Raw genomic sequence first — 22,269 nt, forward strand, 5'->3', positions numbered from 1 at the left:
ATTAATCTGTCCAATCCAAGGTTTTTGCACCCCTCGTAATAAGATTATTAATAAGTCTTAATTTTAAAATTAATTATCTGAACTACCCTTTATCCACCCCCCCCCCCCAATTAACACTCTATTACTAAACTGTTCATGTATTTTTTCTACAAGATTAATTTTTTGGAAATTAATTTAATTTGCCAGATGGAGTATTAAAGCTCAATTAATTGATTGATTTGTCTAGTTATTATTATTATTATTATTATAAGACATGAAAGAAGATTACCTTTCAAAGTCTATTTCTTAATTTACTAGTGCTCTAGGCCAGTGCTAAGTTCGGGCCCAAATTTAACTTTAATTTGTTATATAAAAATAGCCTATTATAAAATTTTCCTTTGCCCTTAATAAAATAATTTGTAGTCATACAAATATTTTAGACATCAAAATTTAAAACTCTTAATTTCGTCTAAACTTTATCCATAGTCAAACAGTGTTATACATAAATTGAGACGAATTGAATATTAAATGATTGGTGTACATGTACCCATTAGCCAAATTGGCAAGATCACTTGCACAAAAAGGTCGTAAACATCACTCCCGACTCAATATATCAATAGTTCATTATATTTGTCAGTAAACTTCATGTAGACATTCGAATTATAACCTGTTCCAATTGAGCATATCACCTTATAAAGTGATCCTATTAGACGATTTCGATTCAAATTTTTAAAAAACTTTTGCGAGTGCTAGCATCTATTAGGTAATTAACTACATAAAATATGACATCTCTTTTATTAAACACAACATTATGATTTGTTGAGGCTAATATGTATACTTACAGGAGGAGACATTGACATTTGAAAACGCACACAAAAGTATTTTTCAAAATTTGACGTTATCACATATTCAGATGCTCAATTGAAATAATTCTTAGTTCAAATGTTTAAATGAAATTTAGCAACAATTTTAAAAGGCTATCGAGGTATTAAATTTTTTTTAAAAAATAATAAATTAAGGTAACACCATTAAAATTAAATGAGAAGTTACGTATGTGATTTTTCTAATGAGTCTCAAGCCATTTTTTTTTAGGCATTGGGTTTTTAACAAAAGAAGAAAGGCTATTGGGACCCACTTCTTTGCTTGGAGGTGGTAGATTTCACCATGAAAGAAGAAAGAGGATAAACAAATTGGTTATCGGGACCCACTGCCATATGTCTAGAAAAGACAACTTCAGCAGCCATGTGTAGCCATTTCAGTGCATCAAAAATCCAACAAAATTACTAACCTACCCCTGTGAGGTCGACTAAAAACTCAAGATCTGCGTTTATATATAGAGCTTGTTTGGATGAGTTTATGTCTATAAACTACAAATAGCTTATAAGCTAAAAAAATAAGTAGGGTAGTTTAACTTATTTTTTTTAGCTTATAAGCTGAAAACTGCTTTAGATAAGCTAAGTTAAATGGACCCAATTATTTTTTTGAGCTTATTTTAAGCACAAAATGACTTTAAGCTGACCAGTCAAACACTCAAAAAAAGCTGAAAACAGCTTATAAGCAACTTATAAGCCAATCCAAACGGACTCATAGTAGTAATTTGGAAAATACTTCTATAATTACTGTAAATCTGTATAAACCCCAGTTCCTGGAAGGAAAAAAAATAAAATAAAAACTCCGGTCCTTATAATATTCCCTGAACCGGTGAGTACCGGTCCATTCAATTAATTATAAATTCCATTTCTCATTTCTCATTCACAACACAATTATTATTTCCACAAACTTGCAATTAATAATTCTCTGTTTTCTACTCCAGCAATAGTCTACAAGCGATACTACTGGTAATTAATTTCATATTTTTAGCTTTTTATTTAAACTCTCTAATAGTTTTAGGGCTTTTAATACATATTTCTGTTGACCTTTTTACCCCATTAATTAATTAATCCTTAGTTGAAATTGATTTTTGAATCTTAATTTAATTTTAGGGCTTTAAAATTGTTTTCTATTTATGTTTTATGTTCCAAAAAATGAAAATTGTATTTGGAAATAAAAAATATTCTCTTTCTGTTCCATTTTTGTTTGTCGTAATTACTGCTTAGAGACCAAGCCGACATTTTTCATTGACTAACATTATATTAATAGTTATAATTGTGTTTTTAAGAAAGGGAATATTATTAACTTTATAATTTTTAAAACTTCATATACACATTTGACTATTTTATTTTCATAAACAAGAATTATCAGAATTTTTTCAGACCTAGTATCTCCTTAAAGCTGAAAGGGATCAACTTTATTGATAATTGTTTGCTTCATATTCACTAAGGTATTCTAATATGTGATTCTTTATACAGTTTGTTGCTAAGAATCTTGGCAAGATATAAGAACTAAAGGGTGCCAGAAAAGCTATGTTGGTCGGACTCTTCGAAAATGTCGCAGGGTGTGTGTCGGATCCTCGAAAAGTAGTGCATTTTTGGAGGATATGACACGGGTGCGGAAACATTTTTGGAGAGTCCGAGCAACATAGCAGAAAAGTATAAACAGATTTAGTGCTGTTTTAAGGTGTTATATTCTTGAGTTATTTACAAACTAGTTGCTTCTTTATCATTTTAGGCATCTTTAAGTTAATGGGCAGGTTCAAATATTAGGGTCTATGAATACTAAGCTTCTTTTGGTAATTCTCATGTACTAATCACAAGGTTTCTTTTTTTCCACTTTTTTTTTTTTTTTTTTTTTGTGGTAAACAGTATAGGGAAGTTGTGGTGATTTTTTACTGTATTGTGGTAATTGTCTTTTGTGGGTTTTGTGTGTACAGACTTAGAATCATGGCTAGGAAGATGTTGATTGATGGAGAGTTGAGCAAATCGGGTGAAGAAGAAGCGCATTATGACTTTGATTTGTTCGTAATAGGTGCTGGAAGTGGTGGGGTTCGAGCTGGTCGATTTTCAGCCCAATCTGGAGCTAAGGTATATAGTAGTTCTGCAATTTGCTTAAGATTTACATTATTTCAATTTAATGTTGTGTAGTAGTTCGAAGCAATGGATCGGAGTCTTGGGATCTTTCCATTCATATGTAGCTTTAAGGTCGAATTTCCATTGGTTTTGTTGATGGATATGACAAGTAGAGATATGCGCAAAGCTAATAAAAGCTTGTCCTGGTTTCATTTATTGGTCTTAGCGTCTTTGTGATTACATGAGGGCTGAATTTCCATTGACGTTGTTGAACAACAATGACAAGCTGGATAAGTACCCTAGTCATAATGAGTAGTCCCCTTATTTGTTGGTTTGAGTGGTCTCTTCTAGACTAGTTAGACTAGATAACTAGTGCCCATTATAAGTCATGATTATTCTGTGCAGGTGGTATTCTAAGCTTCTCTTTGCGGAACTCAATTTAACAGAGCTTTAAGACTAGAATCATCCAGTCATGGATAGGTAGATGGGGAAACCAGTATGATCAAATATTGATAAATTTAGGATATAAGTATCTTTAGGATCTTACGTCGTTCTGATGGCTTTATGTGTTGAGTACCATTATCTGAAACAACTTTTAAGCAACATGCTTGATTACAGCTTTTGAGATTTATGTTTTCTCTCTTTCTCAAGGGTTGTACTGCTGGGATATGTTGTCACATTATGATGAATCATGCTTCTGTTATTCCTTGACTAGTTCTTACCATTCGTATTTACTTATCTGCTATTAATCCTTGGAAAAGAACTCTTTCAGTTTTCTGTTACACAATAATTTGCTATTGATTTTTGAAGGTTGCAATCTGTGAGCTTCCATTTGATCCTATCAGCTCTGAAGTTAGTGGGGGAGTTGGTGGAACGTAAGTTTGTCATTCTTTGGCTTATAACATTTTCAGTTGCAGACTATTTTTGTTTCGCTTGTGTTAGTTATGACTAAAATTGAAAATGGACTCTCTCTTGAAATCCCATATGTAACCTGTCAAGAATAAAGATTGCTCTTCATTAAGAAAAACTATAATGTGGGAGAAATATTTGTAGCAGTATGAGATTGTTTCCACGATCATCCATGCATGTTTTTGAAATAAAAAAATAGTGGAACAGCTTATTGCCTTATTCTGCACAATAGCGCAATTTCCTACCACCATATGAACACTGAAGATGTTATCTGCGAGGTATATAGAATTATCCATGGCCTATCCAACTTATACCAGTAATATAGTTACTTCTAATTATCTAAGAGTATGTTTTATTTGAAGTGACTTTCCAGAGTTTAGTTATGTATATACGAAGTTATTTCAATGCAGTTTTTTTTTTCTTATAACTTTATATTTACAAATCTATCCATATGTATGACGTTCCTTGAGATTTTCTTCTCCTGTTCCATCGATCTTAAGTAATGGAGCTCTGTGATGAAGAGTCCATTTCCCTTCAGCTCTTAGATTCATTGCAAACGAAAGGAAAAATCTATTGTCAAGTTCTTTAAGTTAGTCAATTGTTCTTGATAGTAAACTGTCAGTCCTTGTTCATTTTTATGCAGGTGTGTTATTCGTGGTTGTGTTCCTAAGAAGATTTTGGTTTATGGAGCATCCTATGGGCCGGAGCTGGAGGTGAAACCTTACTCCTACAAAATATTTTGGCTTACGGAGCTATCTATTTCTATCTTTCCACCCGTTACATTAGTTTGAGAACACAAAAGTAAAGTGTAAGGGATATGGGTAATTTGGTCCATTGATGCTTTTGGGTGACCTGCAGGATGCAAAGAGTTATGGATGGGAAGTGAATGAGAGAGTCAATTTCAACTGGAAGAAGCTTTTGCATAAGAAGGTAGTTCAAACTTCTTTGAGAACTGTAACTTTGTACTTGATGGGAACTGAGTCAGTACTTCATCTAAAAATTCTATACTAGAACTTGTCATTTCTCTGAGGAAGTACAATGGAATAATTGTGGAGAGTTTGATCTCATTACAAACAAGAAATTTAATAAGTTTATTTTTGATTGAAGCATCAACATCATCTAGCAAATGAAATACATAGTAGATAGCTTTTATACCCTTTTTTTTAGAATTGATAATTGTATTGTAAAAAAGGCACCAAGAAGGCATAAGAAAAAGTATTTACGCAACAAAAGCAAAAGTATGTCCCTTTTCTTCTTAGAGAGCTCCTAACAGAAATGTCCACTTTTTCACTAGCCTCTTTGTTTTTCCTTTGAGTGATAATATAAATTCGAAGATACAAACTTTGCTAATGTTGTGTTGCAAACTTGCAGACTGAGGAGATTGTACGGTTAAATGGGATCTATAAGAGGCTGCTTTCAAATGCAGGAGTTAAACTCTTTGAAGGTGAGGGGAGGGTGATAGGTCCAAATGAAGTTGAGTTAATTCAACTGGATGGCACCAAGATAACCTATTCGGCGAAGCACATTCTAATTGCAACTGGTAGTAGGGCTCATCGTCTAGATATTCCAGGACAGGTGAATCATATTCATCTAAAATTCACAATTATTTCAACCTGGTTGAATGGAGCTTAAACTTTTCGGAACTCTGCTTCCTCGCATGTTCATTAAGTCTGTGAAGAACTTGAATAGTTGAATCTAGAATCTCTGTGTGAGCTATTTTAGTTGGAAATTTGACAATGTGATTGATGATTATCTTGCTTCCTCCTCAGGCCCCTTTCACTGTGGTGTCTCTTCCATCTTTTTTTGAAAAAATATGTATAAATTCAGTAGTTTTTTCTTATATCGTTTCTCTTTGCTGATTGTATAATCTTGTCTCCTTCTTTTCCTTTGGTTATCCTGTTGCATCTAATTTGCTTTCTCTATTACTTTTTTTACCTTTTTCTTTCTTAATTGGTTAGTTTATGTTGTGCAAATAGGAGCTAGCCATAACTTCAGATGAAGCCTTGAGTTTGGAAGAGTTTCCAAAACGTGCTGTGATACTTGGTGGAGGGTTTGTACATATCTATATCTTGTTTCTTGAATTCATTTATATTGATGAATTAGGATGTGAAATAGGTCTTTTACTTCCACGGTCACAGGTACATTGCAGTTGAGTTTGCTTCAATATGGCGAGGAATGGGTGCAGCAGTGGATCTAGTTTTCAGAAAGGAACTCCCACTGAGGTGAAAATATGTCTTATTGTACATTTTCTTTATTCTATTTTTCTAAAAAGGTATGTGGTTTCTTGTCGAAGTGAGACACTACAATTCACTGAACAGCAGGCTCCATTGCTGGAGTCACTGCGCTATAATTATGTAAATCAAAATTAAAAGAAAAATGCTATCTTAATGGATGGTAAGACATGATGATTGTTGAGTTATAGTGGGTATAAGTTGGTGACACCTCATGCGATGTTATTTTGTTACCATAATGAAATTTCAGAGGTTTTGATGATGAAATGCGAGCTGTAGTTGCAAGAAATCTAGAAGGTAGAGGAATCACTATGCATCCCTGCACGACATTGACTAAGGTACTTTGTTTCCCTAGCTGTATGAGACTGAACAGCTGCTTTTTGGATAATTATTGATTCTTCACCAATTACATTTTGATATGAGTGGGAACAAAATAAAAGAGAAATCAAATCGTCTTCTTTATCCAGTTTGAAAGGGACTGGGACAAAACAGATAGTTTGCTTTGACTGGTTATCCTACACTTTACTTTCAAACGGCACTAAATATCCTCTAGAAACCCCCCCCCCCCCCCCCCCCCCAACACACAGACTGTTGATTTCCTTTGCTATGACTTTATTGCATATTTCGAGTAATTGCATTTCAACATTTGCTTAGTTCTAACTGCAATCTAATATTTCAGCTTGAAAAAACAGAAGGTGGCATCAAAGTCCACACAGACCATGGTGAAGTGATATTGGCAGACGTTGTGCTCTTTGCAACTGGTAATTTTATATCATATATATAGTCAATAGAAAGACTTAGTATGATGGTGTAAGTTTACTGGGTTGGTCAAAAAAATAATTTAGCTGTCTAAGTATCCTCTCCTTAATTTAAACTCACATTTGGGAATTAGGTGAGTACTACCATCAAATATAAAAGCGATTCTCAGTCATCTTTACCAACGGTTTGATTGAAATTCTCATGACCTATTACCAATATTTGACATAAGTTCTGGAAGATATTTGCCTATTGTACAGAATAAAGCGTCAAGAATGGCAGATAATGGAATTGCCTGTAAATATTGTTAATCCAGTTATTTAGACTTGCAGTGGAATACAATTTCCTATCTTTGTTGGAATAGTTAAGCAGCTCAATACTATGTATTGCAGGTCGTCTGCCTAACACAAAAAGGTTGAATCTGGATGCTGTTGGTGTTGAGCTTGACAAGAAGAAAGCCGTGAAGGTTATTAGCACGTGCTTTATCCTATCCTTTGAGTTTCCTGTTTATTTATCTTCATGAAAATCTTTGAAATGACTATTGGTGGGGCATTGTGGGTTTTCGTAGATATGGCCCATATCTTCATTACAAATATGATGTTGTACTGAGCTATAAACTTGAATGTGGATTTTCTTAGTGATACTTCTAATGGCGTAAGCCGCAAGGTCAACTATTGAATGTATTATGAGGAATGAGACTCGTTGAGGCAGTTGCAGGACTTTAGAGTTAACTGAGTATTAATGTGTGAAGTGTCTAGTGTGGGTGGTTTATTAAGCTGGGCTACTTTAGATCTGTTATGTTAATATGCACCCCCTTAAGCCCGTTTGCCAATCCACCTCACATTGAAGAGTCTAAAACACGTGGAAAACTTGCGTTACAAGTCCTTAAATGCTGCGCCGATTTTTCCAGTAAATGAAATTCAAGTGTTTGTTGTTTCTAATACTAGTCACTATTCATGGTTTATGGGTTTCTTAATATCTTGCTTCTAATTTGTTTTATATTCAGTACTAACTTAAGTTAATGAACAATTTTTTTATCAAGAACAATTGTTTTCTATAAAGAATACTTTAACTAAGGCTGTGGATTTTTTTTTTTTTTAGATTCAAGAGCATCCACCCCAACTTATTACCAACTTCGAAGTGTAGCAATACATGTCTTCAGCACGTTTTCACATGTATAAAGAATGCCCCCCCCCCCCCCCCCCCCCACACACACACACACACCCCTTCCAAATCTTCCAACCAAGTGGAAAACCATACCTTCCTTGTGTAGCTCTGTGAATCTATACTAATTAAAATTGTTTTAATTCATCAAACATCAATCGACCTATATCCTTGGATCAGGAATGCACTCTTTTAAAAAAAAAAAATAATCAAGAAAGAATATGTCAAGGGAATGCACTCTTTCAGATAAGGAGTATATGATTTTGTTAATTTTCTTACTAGCATCAGTGTTGTAAACATGCTTATGTTTCATTCTGTATTCAAATTGCCTTTATTGATAACTTTGTTTAGCAAATTGCTGTATTTCTGTGCGAAGTAAATATTTTTCATGCTATTGTCTTGAGAGAGACCTCTTTCACGTTTTGTTCCAGGTAGATGAGTACTCTCGCACCAATGTGCCGAGCATTTGGGCCATTGGTGATGTTACTAATCGAATGAATCTTACTCCTGTTGCTTTGATGGAAGGAACCTGTTTTGCGGTAACTTTTTCTTATGCTAGAATTATTTATTTGACCTTAAGTTGCAATTGCATTGTTGGGTCCACTATGGTTGCTTTGTTGCTTACTTTTGTTGTGCTTCATGTCTGCAGAAAACTGTTTTCGGTGGAAAGCCTACTAAGCCTGACTACTCATATATCCCATGTGCCACATTCTGGTACCTCTTTGATATATTTTCTTGATTGCTTTTTTCCCCTTCTTTTGTGACCTGTTGTAACGCTCCATCTCAGATAGCTTGTCCTAGTACTTTACAAAGTGTTCATTTCCTAACTGGCATCCTTTATCAGTATTTTGTTGAAACTGGTATAATCAATTTTAGAAGGATCTTCGAATTAATAGTTGTTGGAGTTACCAAGTCTCTTTTAGGAAGTAAATAACTTTGACAACCGTTGATAAAGAACTGACTTTTAGAGGAGAAACCATGACAGCAAAGAAATTGGCTGCTTGAATTCAATCTGATAGGATAGCTGATGGAAACATTCTCCAAAGAAATTTGAACTTTTTGAGTTCAATCTCATAGAGAAGCTGATGGAAACATTTTGTAAAGTGGTTTTACGACACAAGTGAGTACTTATCAGAAATCAAGTATGTTAAGAGTGTCCCACATTGGTTGAGGGAGGAGCAGGTAGTTTATTTATGATTTTGGAGATTACCCACCTCATGAGAAACTTTTGGGTTCGAGTTAGGCCTGAGGTCCATTTTCTTTACCTCATAACAAAGTTAGATAAATCCCTGTTGTGCTTCCCAATGTTAGGCCCCAAGTTATGTTATCCACACTCTAGATACTGAGCATGTGAGGTGTTAGAGTGTTCCACGTGGTTTGATGGAATGAACTGTAGTATCTTTATATAATCTTGGACAATCCTCAACTCATGAGCTAGCTTTTGGGGTTGAGTTAAACCAAAGTCCATTTTCTTTTACCAAGTTGATGTCAACTGATGAAAACTAGACAATGAAGTTGATGATTCTAAGAAGAGTGGATGAATTCTTTTAGTGATACCAAATTATATAGAGAAAGGCAATTGGCAATAAATACCATAGTGGCAGTTGTTTTAGCTCTGAACTGTGAATGGTTACTGATTTTATCAGTTCTCGTAGTCTTATCACGCTCTTGATATTAATTGCTCCAGTGTTGTGAAATAAATCCTTACCTGTAGAAAGTAGTTCTTTGAGGTTAATCACTTAAATATATTCTTGTTTGATATTTTTGGTTCAGTGTATAACAAGCATCTTATTTTTTTTCTGGACAGCATCCCACCTCTCTCCTGTGTGGGGCTTAGCGAAGAACAGGCCATAGAGCAAGTAAATGGCGAAGTTTCAGTTTACACATCAGCATTCAATCCAATGAAGAACACCATTTCTGGGTACCCACTAAATTACTCTTTAATTTGTTGTCAGTAGGTTGCCGCTGAATGAGTATCTATTGAAGACCAAGATATTACAGCTATTATTAACCTGGCTCTTAAGTCTATTCCCTGCGCCCCTCCTACCCCTCCACACCCTCCCCAAATGGTTAAACAAGCTAAGGCTACAATGATGGTTTTTCTGTTTCTTTTCAGTATTTTTTTATTTGGTCAAAATGTTTTCAATATCAGCATATTTTATGAGTACTGGGTATCGGATAACTACAGGTTTCTTGTATGCTGCATTCCTGTGATTGAACGACTGCGGTGTTGAATTTTGGAGTGGTGTTATGTGTTGAATCTTAAGCAGTGTTTCGTATTATCATGTAATTAGGTTCTGAGATGATGTGATGTTTCGAATCAATTACACGAATAAAAAGTAGAATTGTGGCAACTAATTCCTAACGTTCATGCTGTAACAGACGAACAGAGAAGTCAGTAATGAAGCTTGTTGTTGATGCGGAGACAGATAAAGTTTTAGGGGCATCCATGTGCGGTCCAGATGCACCTGAAATCATGCAGGCATGTATTTTCTGAGTCAGTGCTGCGTATAATTTGCTTGTACACTTACCTTTTCTATGTTTCTGGAATTTCAACCTTTTATGTTTCTTTATGAGTGCCAGGATGAGATTCTCAAGTGGGAATAATTTGAGTATTATGCCATGTAGTTGGTGTCATTTGAGTCTTAATTGCAGAATATGACTGCTCCAACTAATTTGACCGTCATTGAGGGTGGCATCCTTTTTGTTCCATAAAAATGATGACAGCTGCTATCATTAAGTGACCAAAAAATGTCTCTCCTTAAATCAATCTCCCTTTTAAGTTTCATAGTTCACACGTCTTTGCTGAATGTCTATTTCTACTTTTAAATGTTGTGCCCCACTGCCTTTGGCATCTTTGTAGTCCATGCTTTCATTTTTTTTTTTTTTATGCATCTGTTGTGTGTTTTCATTCTTCCCCTAAACCTTTTTATCCAATAGGTATGGTTCTCAACCCTGAAACCCCTCACTCAGTGTCCCAACAGTGGCTTTCTCCACTTTGCTTCCTTAAGCAAACCTCTAAAATCTCAAGGTTAGAGAGGGCCCTTAATATTAGGTTATCCCCCACTTGTCTTCATTCTTCCCTGCGTCATTGCTTCCTGACATGCACAATGTGAGCAAGTTTAGCTATCCCTTCCTCCTGCTATTTGCCCCAAAAAGGGAACATAAAATCTTCACGATTCTCCCCCCGTCACGAAGAATTGCCTTTTGCTATTGAAAAATAAGAAGTTTCTTTTTTCTTAATTTTGAGTTAAATACTGAATCAACTGACAATAATGGCTTCTTCCTGTATGAGTATGACAAATGAACTCCAATTTTCATCCTTAGTATCCCTCGTAGATTTCTTCCTTTTACCATTACTCTAAGGTTTCTACATATTCATTGTGCTTGACAAAATCTTATGTTCCTCCAACAGGGCATTGCCGTTGCACTAAAGTGTGGAGCAACCAAGGAGCAGTTTGACAGTACAGTAAGTCTTATATCACTATTACAATTTCTTCGTAGAAGATGAAGGTTTTTACTAATAGAATTGTTGTTAGAAGAAACAGATTCGATACTTGATTCCATAGAATACATCAAAAGCCAGCAGGGATATGCTTTTGGATTTTGCTCACTCTGTACAGGTTTGCAGCACTTAGTGCTGCTTTGTAATATTTATTACCTTTTCAAAAACCAAAAAAACTACTCCATAGAATGATTGCCCTAGAGGATGAATCCTCATCACTAAAGAATCATGATGTTGAAGATCTTGAATTCTTGTTTTTTTTTTTTTTTCTTCTTCCAGTTTTCGGCTTTCTCTAACCAAGCTATATCACATTTCATTAATTTTCCTTCTATTTATTACTCCAGGTGGGAATACACCCTTCTGCTGCAGAAGAGTTTGTTACCATGCGTTCAGAGACGAGGCGCGTTTCTAAAAACAAACCAAAGACAAATCTCTGAAGATGTAAAGATGTGATGAAACTATTCTACCACATAAGATGGAGATTTCAGGAAGGGGAAAAAAACAACTTCACGCAATATTTACATATATATATGTACACGAAAATGGAGTGACGAGAGTACTACACAACCACTCTTCATCTACATTATGCAATTTCTTTTTTGGTTTTAATATGTGGAGGGCCGATAGAGAAATATTGGCTATAGTATAATATCTGCATGTTGAATAAAACTAGTTTGGTTTTTGATAATTGTATTAACAGCAAGTTTCAAATCTCAGTGATTTGGTGATAAGATTATAGATTCATAATACAATTTACGGGTTTAGTATCTGTATCATCTTCAATATATATTTTATCTTGTTGTAGTACTTTTGTTGATCACCAAAACCACGAAGGTTGTCTCTTAGTTTTGTTTTACACATAATATGCTTGACACTATAATCAAAATCAAATTTGTTAATTTTTTTTTCTTTCTGGCCCCACTCAAAGATCCATGTATACAATTTACCTCTGGTCTATCTAATATCAAAGGTGAAAAATCAAAAGTACTGGGATTAATATACAACTGCACATATATCCACTAAGCTTGCATTATCTTTTTGCCTTCACAAACATCGCAAGTTATGAATCCATGGCCTTCACAATAAGGACACTTCATTCCTTCATCTATCCATTCCATAAACTGCATAAGATTCCAGGATAAGTTTCTCAACCAAGTGCTGATAAAATTAAAAATAGCCATAAATACTACAGTTATGGAAAGCTTTCAGAGTGATCTAACCTGTTCCTCAATGTTTGGCTCACCAGTCCCATCACATTCTGCACAAAACATAGATGTATGTTAACAGATGATGGCTTTAAACGGAACGATTTTCACACAAAGCGGCTCATGTTAGCCATGGGAACAGATAATCACATTAACTGACTCATACTGATCTACTTCTGGTGAAAATTTATCAAGTGACAAATGTTCTGCTTGATTTGACCTTTCAACTGCTATAATAATCTTGGGGCAAACTTACATTAGTTTGCCTTCACAACAACAAAACAAAGTATTCTATGGTGTGCGTATTCGTCATCAGTTGACTAGTTTTATGTTTGTTGTTCTATCTATGTGACCTTTCTCTATTTGGGTTTATGACCGGCAATGCGAGCAAACTCACTGGCGGAGTTGCTATCACATGATTCAAGAAGTAGTTTATCACCAAACACAGCGAGTACTCACTTGTTTGACATTGTTAATTACAATTTTGGAGTACCATTTATGAGAAGCTAAAGTCTCCAAAAAAGGATAATAACAATAATGCCAACAACAATGATCTTTCTTCTACCCGGACAGAGTGCATAGTAAGATAAAGAGGGGCATCATGAGAAGGTTTGACAACTATCCTTCCATTATTTCATTTGAATAAGGAATTTCATGTTCTTCCAAACTTTGTACTAGTAAAAGTTGCAAAGACGAGAAGAGGGACAGAGTATATACCCATGCATAACAAGCGGCCCTCTCCACGACAAGTAAGACACTTCGTGGTGGTACTGCCACTAGTAGTCTCTGCCGGTTTCTTACTTGCGGTAAGTCTGGAAGGTTCTTCCCATCGGTTCTCTCCAAGGAGAAAGACTCGATGGTGTGACACCTCAGTTTCAGACACACCATCTTCTTTCACAATTGTCTGCTGAACTTCCTCTATTTCCATGATAGATGCAACTGGAGCACCATTTGCACTAGCCTGAGGTGGAAAGAACATATTATGGACAATGCGTTATAATGGTTAATTTTCCATGCAGATGTGATTTGTCAAAGGCAACGAATGGGTCAATATAATTTCTTTCCGTGATAGAAAAATGCATAATTTTAATAATGACTTCAATCTATGACCATGCAACTACTGAAATTTCACTTCCTATCCCTAGATTTCTGATTTTCTGCTATATTAGAATTTGTAATACCTACATCTCTCTAAGATTCTCTATGAATGACACATCAAGAAACAATAATGAAACGGTCTGTTGAAGCTTTAGAACTGCAAATCTTTTTTTTTTTTTTTTGCAGTAATTTTATTAAATTGTACCCAGTCAACCAGTTAGACCTAGTATTTTGGAAGATGATTTCTATTTGAATTTTGAATAAATAGTATTTCCTAGTCTTTAAGAGTTTGTTATTTTCAGCAGATTTTTTGCTGTTCTATAGGTTTTGAAGTTTGTATTCTATTATAAACTGTAGTCATCGATTGCAGTGAGAGTACATCGAACTTTCAACTTCAGTTCATAAGCGCTCTTCTTTCTTGTTCTTCATTCCTTTATTATTCTTATTCTTGCATTACTCATAAGTATTTTCCTGCAATTTCTTCTCTTTCATAACTAACAATATCTCATGGAAGAAAGCTCATACAGGGCCACAGCTTGTATTCAAGAATGGAGTCAGATAAACCTCTTCTCTTAGACAAAGATTAACCAAACATCTGCTATCAATAACGGGTTTGAGTTCAACATCCGTAGGGAGCCCAAGATATCAATTTATTGAAATCTATTATGTCAAAAGGGATAACACACCTTTGCTTCAGCTACATCTGGTTGTTTGGGATTTTCCTTCACCCCATCAATCTTTTGCACCATATATAATTTTTCAAGAAGTTCAGAAGTCATAATGCCATCTTCTCGGATACCACATGAAGACTGCTCAGATGGATAAGAGAGAAATATGAATCATCTGTATTTTATCCATAGACAAGCCAAATATAATTTGAGACTTCCTGTTTAATAAAATGGAGCTTACAACAGACCTGCCAAGTTTTCACAGCACGCTCTGTCCCACCAGAGAAGATGGAGAATTCCTCATCTTCCTCACCACAATAAAAGCCCAATTTTAACAATTGTTCCTAAAAGGGAAAACGGAATTAAGGGATGCATTTAGTTAGAAGGATAAAGTAACCACATAGGAGAGAAAGCTGCCTAAGTAAATAAGGCAAATCAAGAACTAATCAATGAAAATGAACCATAAAATATGTGTTTATGTGATCCAACACAATCCAAATTTCAGGCAAGTGCTTGAAGTTCACAACACTCAGAGAAATTCCTATGAAGTTAACCACAGGGATGAAGTCAGTCTGAATTTACACAGTTTTCTGTAATCACTAAATTATACAGCTAAGAAACAGGAAGTTAGCTATCCTCTGCGCCACATCCATCATACCTCATTAAAATTAGCTTGATTGACCAAAGCAGTGAAGCAAGAGAGTTATAACGATACCAAAAAAGGGAAGTAACCATCAGATAATATTATGGTTTTGGTGTTGATGTACATTTAGGATAATAACATTTTTGATCATTTAAGCTTTATATGAACTAAGCTCAATTAATCCTCATAATATCCTACGTACTCTTGGACTACTTGGTGATAGTGGTACAAGGACTACCAGTCTGTTCATGTTGGAAGGAAACTTGTCACGTGAAGATCATATGACAGACGAGCTCTGTTGAAGGAAGAAAGAATATGCAAGTATAGAGCAAATGAACAACCAGGTTCAAAATTTTCAGGTTCGCCCATAAATGCAGTCTCCATAATGGGTTTTCTGCAGCTGTACCCAGAAAAATCCACGCAAAATCTCTTATCTAACTTCATTACTCGGGCGTAGCTATGCATGTCGAAGGGGGATCAGTCGAACACCCTTCGACGAAAAATTATACTATATATATAGGTCAAATGTTACTTTTCATACATATATACTAAACCTTGAAAGTATCCTTGAACACCCTTATCAAAATTTCTGACTTCACCAGACTGTTTCCGCGTAGTTTTCATTACTTTCAGGTTCTCTACAAGTTTTGCTAAGACCACACTTTATTTTTGTACGGTTCTTTAAACTGAATCGCTGCATTAAGTTACGCCACAGATCTAGTATATGTCAAAACACAAAATAGAAAGCAAAGAATCAATCGAACAAGCAGGAAAAGCATTGAATTAACCAAGTTAATGCGATTAAAAGACATGGTAACTCTAAGTTAGCAGACCTGCAACAGTCGAACTTCATCTCCTTCAGATCCCTTTTTCAAAGTCTTTCTCTTCTTGACTTCTTTAAACTCTCCTTTTGATTCTTTAGGGACTTCCCTTATCACCTTCTCCTCTTGTGGTTCTTCCTTGACAATAACCTCATTTTGCTTTGCTGCTTCTAAAACTAATGGCAAAGCAATCGACCCACTTTCTGCAATCACATTTACATTCTTTCCCAGCTCACCCTCCTTCAGCAGCTAGAAAACCAAAATAGAAACATAAACATAAAAATAGGGTTTTCATGCGTGCACTATTATAGAACTGTTCAAAAATTTCAAAGTATAAACAAACAACAACATACCCAGTGTAATCTCACAATTGGGGTCTGGGAGGGTAGGATGTACGACCTTACCCCTGCCTTTGTGTGGCAGAGAGGCTGTTTCCGAAAGACCCTCAGCAAAGTATCAATTTACCAAAAAAAAAAAAAAAAAGCTTACCAAAGAATAGATAATCTTTGCATTTTGTGTTTGTTTTCTTAAATTCTCAAGGCAAAAGTAACAAATTTACCAGGATCCATGAATCAATCAAATGAAGAACAAATTACCGAAAGACAGTCATTTACTAATCTCAGAAACTCATGAAATTGTGGAACTTTATTAGAAAGGGAACACTTTCCAAGTTGATTTTCTAAAAGGAAAAAAAGGCACTAAAAGCCTCAAAAGCATAAATTTTGATGCTAATGAAGTTCAGAAAACATGATCACACTTCTAAAGAGTATACTTAGCAATTTAGGCATTCACATTTAAATCAAACAATCATAGGCTAGTGAGCCTGCATTTTTTTTTTTTTGGATATTGATTCAATCACCAAAGAAATTATACTTCCAACATTGTTGCTACAAACAGCCGTTATTATTATCGTCAATTGACCAAATATTTAGCTTAATGTCATAAGATATTTCACTGAAAAGGAGCATTAGTTCTGAATAATCGATTCTACTGAAGCAAAACAGTTAGGTTTTTAACCTCAAAGTATGATTAGAAAACCCATCAATAATCCAAACCAAATTGGACATATTTTCTAATCATTTCACTTCATTTTCTCCCTCCGTCCATGTTGGACTCGGCACATCCCTTAAGAGCATTTACGTGATACTTTTCGTTTTTCAAGAGTCAATATGACTTAACCTTGAAGCTAAATTATATTAGATTAACTCAATATGTTAAGATTAAAATTTATATATTTGAAAACTGCATGAAAAGTAATACAAGTTGCAACATTTCTCACATCAATGTTGTAAAAAAGTACTACAAAAAATTCATGTTGTTTGAATCTCGGTAAGCGAGAAGTATCAAATAAATCAGGACAGAGCGAGTAACTATAAGGGTAAAATGCATATAGAATGATAAATTATGTCTTGATTTTTTCAAACTGGACAGGTAAAAGTGGCGATCTATTTTTAGTATACTGAACAAGTAAAAAATGAACGGAGAGGAAGTATTATTTTAGGGCATTTGGATAGTATGGATAAGTGAATCAACAATTTCCTCTTCACAAATTCAATTAAATCCATATACCTTACCTGCAACAACTTAGCAATATTAGCAACAGTATCAGATACAGAAGAAGATTCTGGAAGAACATTATTATTATTATTATTATTATTATTCCTACTACTCTCAATCTCCTTTAAACGTAGCTTTAATTCCTTAATTTGAAGCAACAAAGCTTCTCTCTCTTCTTCCCAGCGTCTCTCTTCTCTTAACCAGCGTTGTTCCTCCCTCAACCACCGTTGCTCCTCCCTTAACCACCGCGATTCCTCCCTTTCCGGCAAGTTACTATAACAAATATGATGAGATATTGAGGAGGAGTGTGGTGAGAGAAATGAAGTATTTGAAAGAGAGAGGGATTTTGGTGTATTGTTGTTGTTGTGGATGATGTGGAAACTCAGTGGTAATGAAGATGCCATGGATGGATGTGTACTGTTAAAACAGTTTTTTTTTTTGGTTCTGTTTATTTTGTTATAACGGTTTTTATAGGAAAAACTAATTAGAGATATTTTTATCTGGCGGGAGTCTAAACTAGTGCCGTAACCGAGCTTAAGTTACTCGAACTCTTTGAAAGTGTTGTTGTACTCATATATCTTTCAAAAATATGCTATTTTTGAAGAATTCAACACGAATGTGATGACATTTTAAGAGAATCCGAGTAATTTAGCTGCCATGTGCCTATTATGCGGTGATTAGACTTATAGCCCATTTGGTCAAGCTTATTTTTGTCTAATTTTTTTTTCATCAATAAGTACTTATTTTAAAAGAATGAGTTGTTTGGTCAAGTTTTTAGAAGAAAATAAGTGCTTCTAGAGAGTAGGTGTAGCCGAAAGTGTTTTTCAGAAGCTAAAAAAAATACTTTTTTTAAAAGCAATTCTGACAAAAATACACTTAAAATCACTTTTAAAAGTTAGACCAAATACTAATTGCTGTTTAAAAGTGCTTTTAAAATTAATTGGCCAGTCACAAATTGGTTCTCAGTAAAATGTATTTTTCTGAAAAACATTTTTTAAAATAAGCTGATTTTAGAAGTTTAGTCAAACATGCTATTATTTTTTTGTTAAGCCACAGAGATATTTTCTTAAACGAATCAGACCAACCCACCAAAGGAAAAAAAAATTATCACGTGACTAAAAAAAAAAAAAGGTCTACTCAAAAGAAATGGATAGACTTATTTTTTAAAGTCACGTGATTTTTTTTAATTAAAAAATAAGTTAAATAATTTTTTAAAAAGAATCACTAAAAAAGGTATATTTATGTATATATGCACTACTTTTTTGACTAAAAATATATCGCAAAGTTGCGAGTTAGTGGATATATTTAGTCAAGTATTGAGTAGCATAGGCACCAAACGAGAGAAAAAGTAAAAACAATTATAGTTGTGAAGTTCCTAACTCTATAAGAGCTCAAATTTGTGCCTACCCAAATGGATTTTGAGGAAGATGAAGCCTTCTATCAACACCCAAAACAAAGCAAATCCATTAACCATTCTCAACTTCAATTCAAGATTCAATCTTGAAAATCCCTATTCTGCCAGCAGAACTCATCACTGAAATACTCTTAAGGCTACCAGTGAAATCCCTATTGAAATTCAAATCTGTTTCCAAATCTTGGCTTTCTTTAATCTCTACCCCTGAATTTGTCAAAACCCATCTTAGTATATCTGCTAATAACAAATATTACACTCACCACAGGCTTGTGTTGACCCAATACAGGTTCGTGCCTGTTTATGAATCTCAATACGATCTTAAAAACTGTTCTCTTAATTATTTACTTAATGATGACTCTGTGACTGAGGAATATGACTTGGATTATCTCATGAATGACACCCGCAAAAATGTTGGGTTTGTGGGTTCGGTCAATGGATTGATTTGTCTTGACATTGGGCCAACTGACTTGTTAATATGGAATCCATCAATTAGGAAGTTCAAGAAATTTCCTAATTCTAGACCTACATTGATGAGGCTTGATTGACATATATATATGGTTTTGGATATGATGAGTTTCATGATTGATGATTATAAGGTAGGACGTGTTTTCAGTTCTACAAGTTCAGATGAAGTTGATGAGGTCCACATATTACATATATAGTCTAAAAAGTGATTCTTGGACAAGTGTTGATGATAGCCAGAGTGTGGGGCTATTACGTGATTCAGGTAAGTTTGTGAACGGGAAACTTCATTGGTCTTAATATGTATGAGGGCTGGAACATCATGTCTTTTGATTTGACTAATGAGAAATGGAGAAAGGTGGAGCGGCCCTGCTATTTAGGAGGAGATACTATTCCATCGCTGGGAGTTTTAGGAAGTGATCTTTCTGTGTTTTCTTATGCTATGGGAAGTCACGCAGATGTGTGGGTTATGAAAGAGTATGGAGTTAAAGGGTCTTGGACAAAAATGTATACCGTCAGATATCCTATGTTTCGTCTTCTTATTTGTCCCACACTTTGCATGTCAAACAAGGTGAAATATTGCTCGTCTCCGGAGCAACTATTATGATACACAATCCACAGGATGAATCGATCAGATATCTAAAGGGTCCTTTCTTTGATGACTGAAATACGTCAAACATCTACGTTGAAAGCCTAGTTTGTCCCCTTTTACAAAAGAAACCAAGCACACAACAAGAATGAAGGCTGCAGAAGCTCAGACGAATGACAATGATGTAGCGAATGACTTGTAAGAATTCCGCCTTATACATTTTTCTGTTTCGTTGTTAATTTTTTTAAAAAAGACATTGCATATGCTAGGCACATCTTTACATCACATCTGCTTCGAGATCTTGTTTGTCTTTTTCCTTTTTGCATATTTCCATGAGACAACTTCCTTTGCGGGAACAACTGTTTGGTTATAGTGTTTGTTGTCTTCAACACTCAAAATAAATGATATGAACATTTTAGCTCTTTTTGAGCAGTGTGTTGAGGGGACGTTGTTCCGCTAGACAGAGTTAGAATAAAGAGCGCCATGGACATGGAAATCATGGCAGGTAAAGGCGCCAATAACACTAGGCATTGCCTTTGCTGGGGTTCTTGTTTGATCTAGGGCCTTCATACTAATCCTCCTTAAAGGAAAACTTAATAAGGAAACAGGAATAATGTTATCAGAGTTAAGGTCTAACATAGTACTTATCTGGTTTTGCTTGTCGCTCATTTCTAGACTGTTTTTACCTGTCATGTGACATATCACTGAGGTGCTTTGTTAACTATTACGTACTTTTGAGATTTCAGGAGGTGAAAAGCTGATGTTGAAGAACAAAATCCATCCCCTGCTGGCTGCACTAATCAAAGCGATGCTTCCCTGTTATCAATGTTCACTGAATGGACTATTACCTATGTTCGCTAATTGCATATCCCACTTTATCAGTTCTTGTAGCTTAAATGCATCATTATAAGGTTGAACAAGCTTCTCCCTTCCCTTGAACATCTGTTGTATGTAGTATCTTGTCATTGTCGTGACAAAAAGTTGAACAAGCTTCTCCCACGTTTGAATTTATTTTGTATGTAGTATCTTTAGATTGATCTGACCTACAAGTATTTCTTTCCTCTGCTACTTATATATATGACGATGTTATCAATGATCTTTTCAACTTGTAATGAATATCCAGTGATACATGGTGAAATGGAAGAAGGTTTGAAAAATGCTTATTCAGTAGTATACTTGTTGGTAACTTTCTAATACTTTTCCGGTGCTTGATTTGAAATTTTTTCTATAAGCTCACAAAATTCCTTTATAGAAGGCTACCAGTTTAAGAGCTGCATAAGTGTCATGTTTTTACGGTAGCAGCATAGTTAGACAATTAATGTATTTATTCAACTCACTTATTTGACATCCCAAGTCGATACACTGAATTCAATACTACAGCTAACCTAGCATTTGCATAAAATACTGTGTCAAAATAACTACTATACTTAGCCTGACTGAGTAGTTCAAGTCCGAATTATATTTTCATGAAATAAATATGATGGAACCTAATATTTCACATATAACAAGACCGTCTTTCAACCCAATTTTGTTACTTGATCATCAACGCGATCCACATTGACCTCGTGCATTCGTTAAAACAAACGACGATAATTATGCCTCAGTTCAAATAAGTTGAAATTAAATTCCCACTTCTTCATTAAAGCTCATTTTATATCCCACAAAATAGAAGGGTTAACTTGACTATCAACACTGCTTTTAGAAGGTGAAGAAGAAGGAAAGAAGGGGAAATAATTTCCAATTTCCTTTATTTTACTTTTCTCAAAACGAACAAGGAACCTCAGTAGTACTAGGGGTGTACATGGACCGGGTTGGTTCGGATTTTTTAAACACCAAACCAAACCAACATTTTTCTGCACGGATTGCCCTTCTTTTGGGTTGGTCTTTAAATTTTGCCCCTCATATTTGTGTTCTGGGTTCGAACCCCCGCTCAGGCATAAAATAAAAAAATATTTTCGCAAGGCAGGGCTGGGGGGAGTGTATGCCGGATCCGGCATACAATCCTTAAGGAAAAACTAAAGTTATGCCGGAGGGGCCAGACTTTGCTTTGAGACATATATATTTTTTTTTTTTACTTTTCAAGGCAAAACTTTTAATTATGCCTTAAGGAAAAGTTCCGCCTTATGGGGCATACTTTTAGTTATGCTTTAACTAAAAGTGTGCCCCATAAAATATAACTAAAAGTATGTCCCATAAGGCGGAACTTTTCATTAAGGCAACACTAAAAGTTTGCCTTAAGGAAAAATTCTGCCTTATGAGGCATACTTTTGGTTATGCCTTAATTAAAAGTCTGCCCCATAAGGCATAGTTTCTTATGGAAAAG

The 22,269-nt window shown here is 34.9% G+C and overlaps 2 protein-coding genes and 1 long non-coding RNA gene across 6 annotated transcripts; 2 read left to right on the plus strand and 1 right to left on the minus strand.

The window, feature by feature from the left end:
* Positions 1-1,658: 1,658 nt before the first annotated feature.
* Positions 1,659-12,258, plus strand: LOC132611390 (glutathione reductase, chloroplastic). Of its 4 annotated transcripts, none has more exons than XM_060325827.1 (17): positions 1,659-1,817; positions 2,789-2,939; positions 3,735-3,799; positions 4,477-4,546; positions 4,692-4,763; positions 5,205-5,408; positions 5,810-5,883; positions 5,972-6,055; positions 6,315-6,402; positions 6,744-6,825; positions 7,213-7,286; positions 8,416-8,523; positions 8,634-8,698; positions 9,792-9,905; positions 10,367-10,466; positions 11,400-11,453; positions 11,834-12,258. In XM_060325827.1, exons 2-17 carry the CDS (start codon positions 2,799-2,801, stop codon positions 11,924-11,926), a joined length of 1,488 nt encoding a protein of 495 aa, XP_060181810.1. In that variant the 5' UTR covers positions 1,659-1,817; positions 2,789-2,798; the 3' UTR covers positions 11,927-12,258. The 4 variants fall into 4 exon arrangements, with proteins under 4 accessions (XP_060181810.1, XP_060181811.1, XP_060181813.1 ...); XM_060325828.1 differs by lacking the exon at positions 1,659-1,817 and adding an exon at positions 2,141-2,299; XM_060325830.1 differs by lacking the exon at positions 1,659-1,817 and adding an exon at positions 2,555-2,672.
* A 111-nt stretch (positions 12,259-12,369) lies between these two features.
* Positions 12,370-17,936, minus strand: LOC132611391 (protein disulfide isomerase pTAC5, chloroplastic). The gene is made up of 7 exons (XM_060325831.1): positions 17,499-17,936; positions 15,937-16,173; positions 14,709-14,804; positions 14,479-14,601; positions 13,412-13,655; positions 12,710-12,747; positions 12,370-12,610 (listed from the first exon to the last, which is right to left on the minus strand). Exons 1-7 carry the CDS (start codon positions 17,883-17,885, stop codon positions 12,509-12,511), a joined length of 1,227 nt encoding a protein of 408 aa, XP_060181814.1. The 5' UTR covers positions 17,886-17,936; the 3' UTR covers positions 12,370-12,508.
* Positions 17,937-18,785: 849 nt separating this feature from the next.
* On the plus strand, positions 18,786-21,116 carry LOC132611055 (uncharacterized). Its single transcript, XR_009571447.1, has 2 exons — positions 18,786-20,144; positions 20,693-21,116. It is a non-coding gene; the product is annotated as an uncharacterized LOC132611055 (long non-coding RNA).
* Positions 21,117-22,269: the final 1,153 nt, after the last annotated feature.

The sequence above is a fragment of the Lycium barbarum genome, chromosome 9 (assembly GCF_019175385.1).
Source record: "Lycium barbarum isolate Lr01 chromosome 9, ASM1917538v2, whole genome shotgun sequence".
Taxonomy (NCBI): Eukaryota; Viridiplantae; Streptophyta; class Magnoliopsida; order Solanales; family Solanaceae; genus Lycium; species Lycium barbarum.

Bases quoted from the DNA above. Each gene is read 5' to 3' on its own strand.
- LOC132611390 (XM_060325827.1), top strand. From the start codon at position 2,799: ATGGCTAGGAAGATGTTGATTGATGGAGAGTTGAGCAAATCGGGTGAA. The intron at 5,409-5,809 runs GTGAATCATATT...TTGTGCAAATAG, and splicing joins GTCTAGATATTCCAGGACAG to GAGCTAGCCATAACTTCAGA. The intron at 7,287-8,415 runs GTTATTAGCACG...GTTTTGTTCCAG, and splicing joins ACAAGAAGAAAGCCGTGAAG to GTAGATGAGTACTCTCGCAC.
- LOC132611391 (XM_060325831.1), bottom strand. From the start codon at position 17,885: ATGGCATCTTCATTACCACTGAGTTTCCACATCATCCACAACAACAAC. The intron at 16,174-17,498 runs GTAAGGTATATG...TTGGTTTTCTAG, and splicing joins ATATTGCTAAGTTGTTGCAG to CTGCTGAAGGAGGGTGAGCT. The intron at 12,611-12,709 runs GTTAGATCACTC...AATCTTATGCAG, and splicing joins AGCCAAACATTGAGGAACAG to TTTATGGAATGGATAGATGA.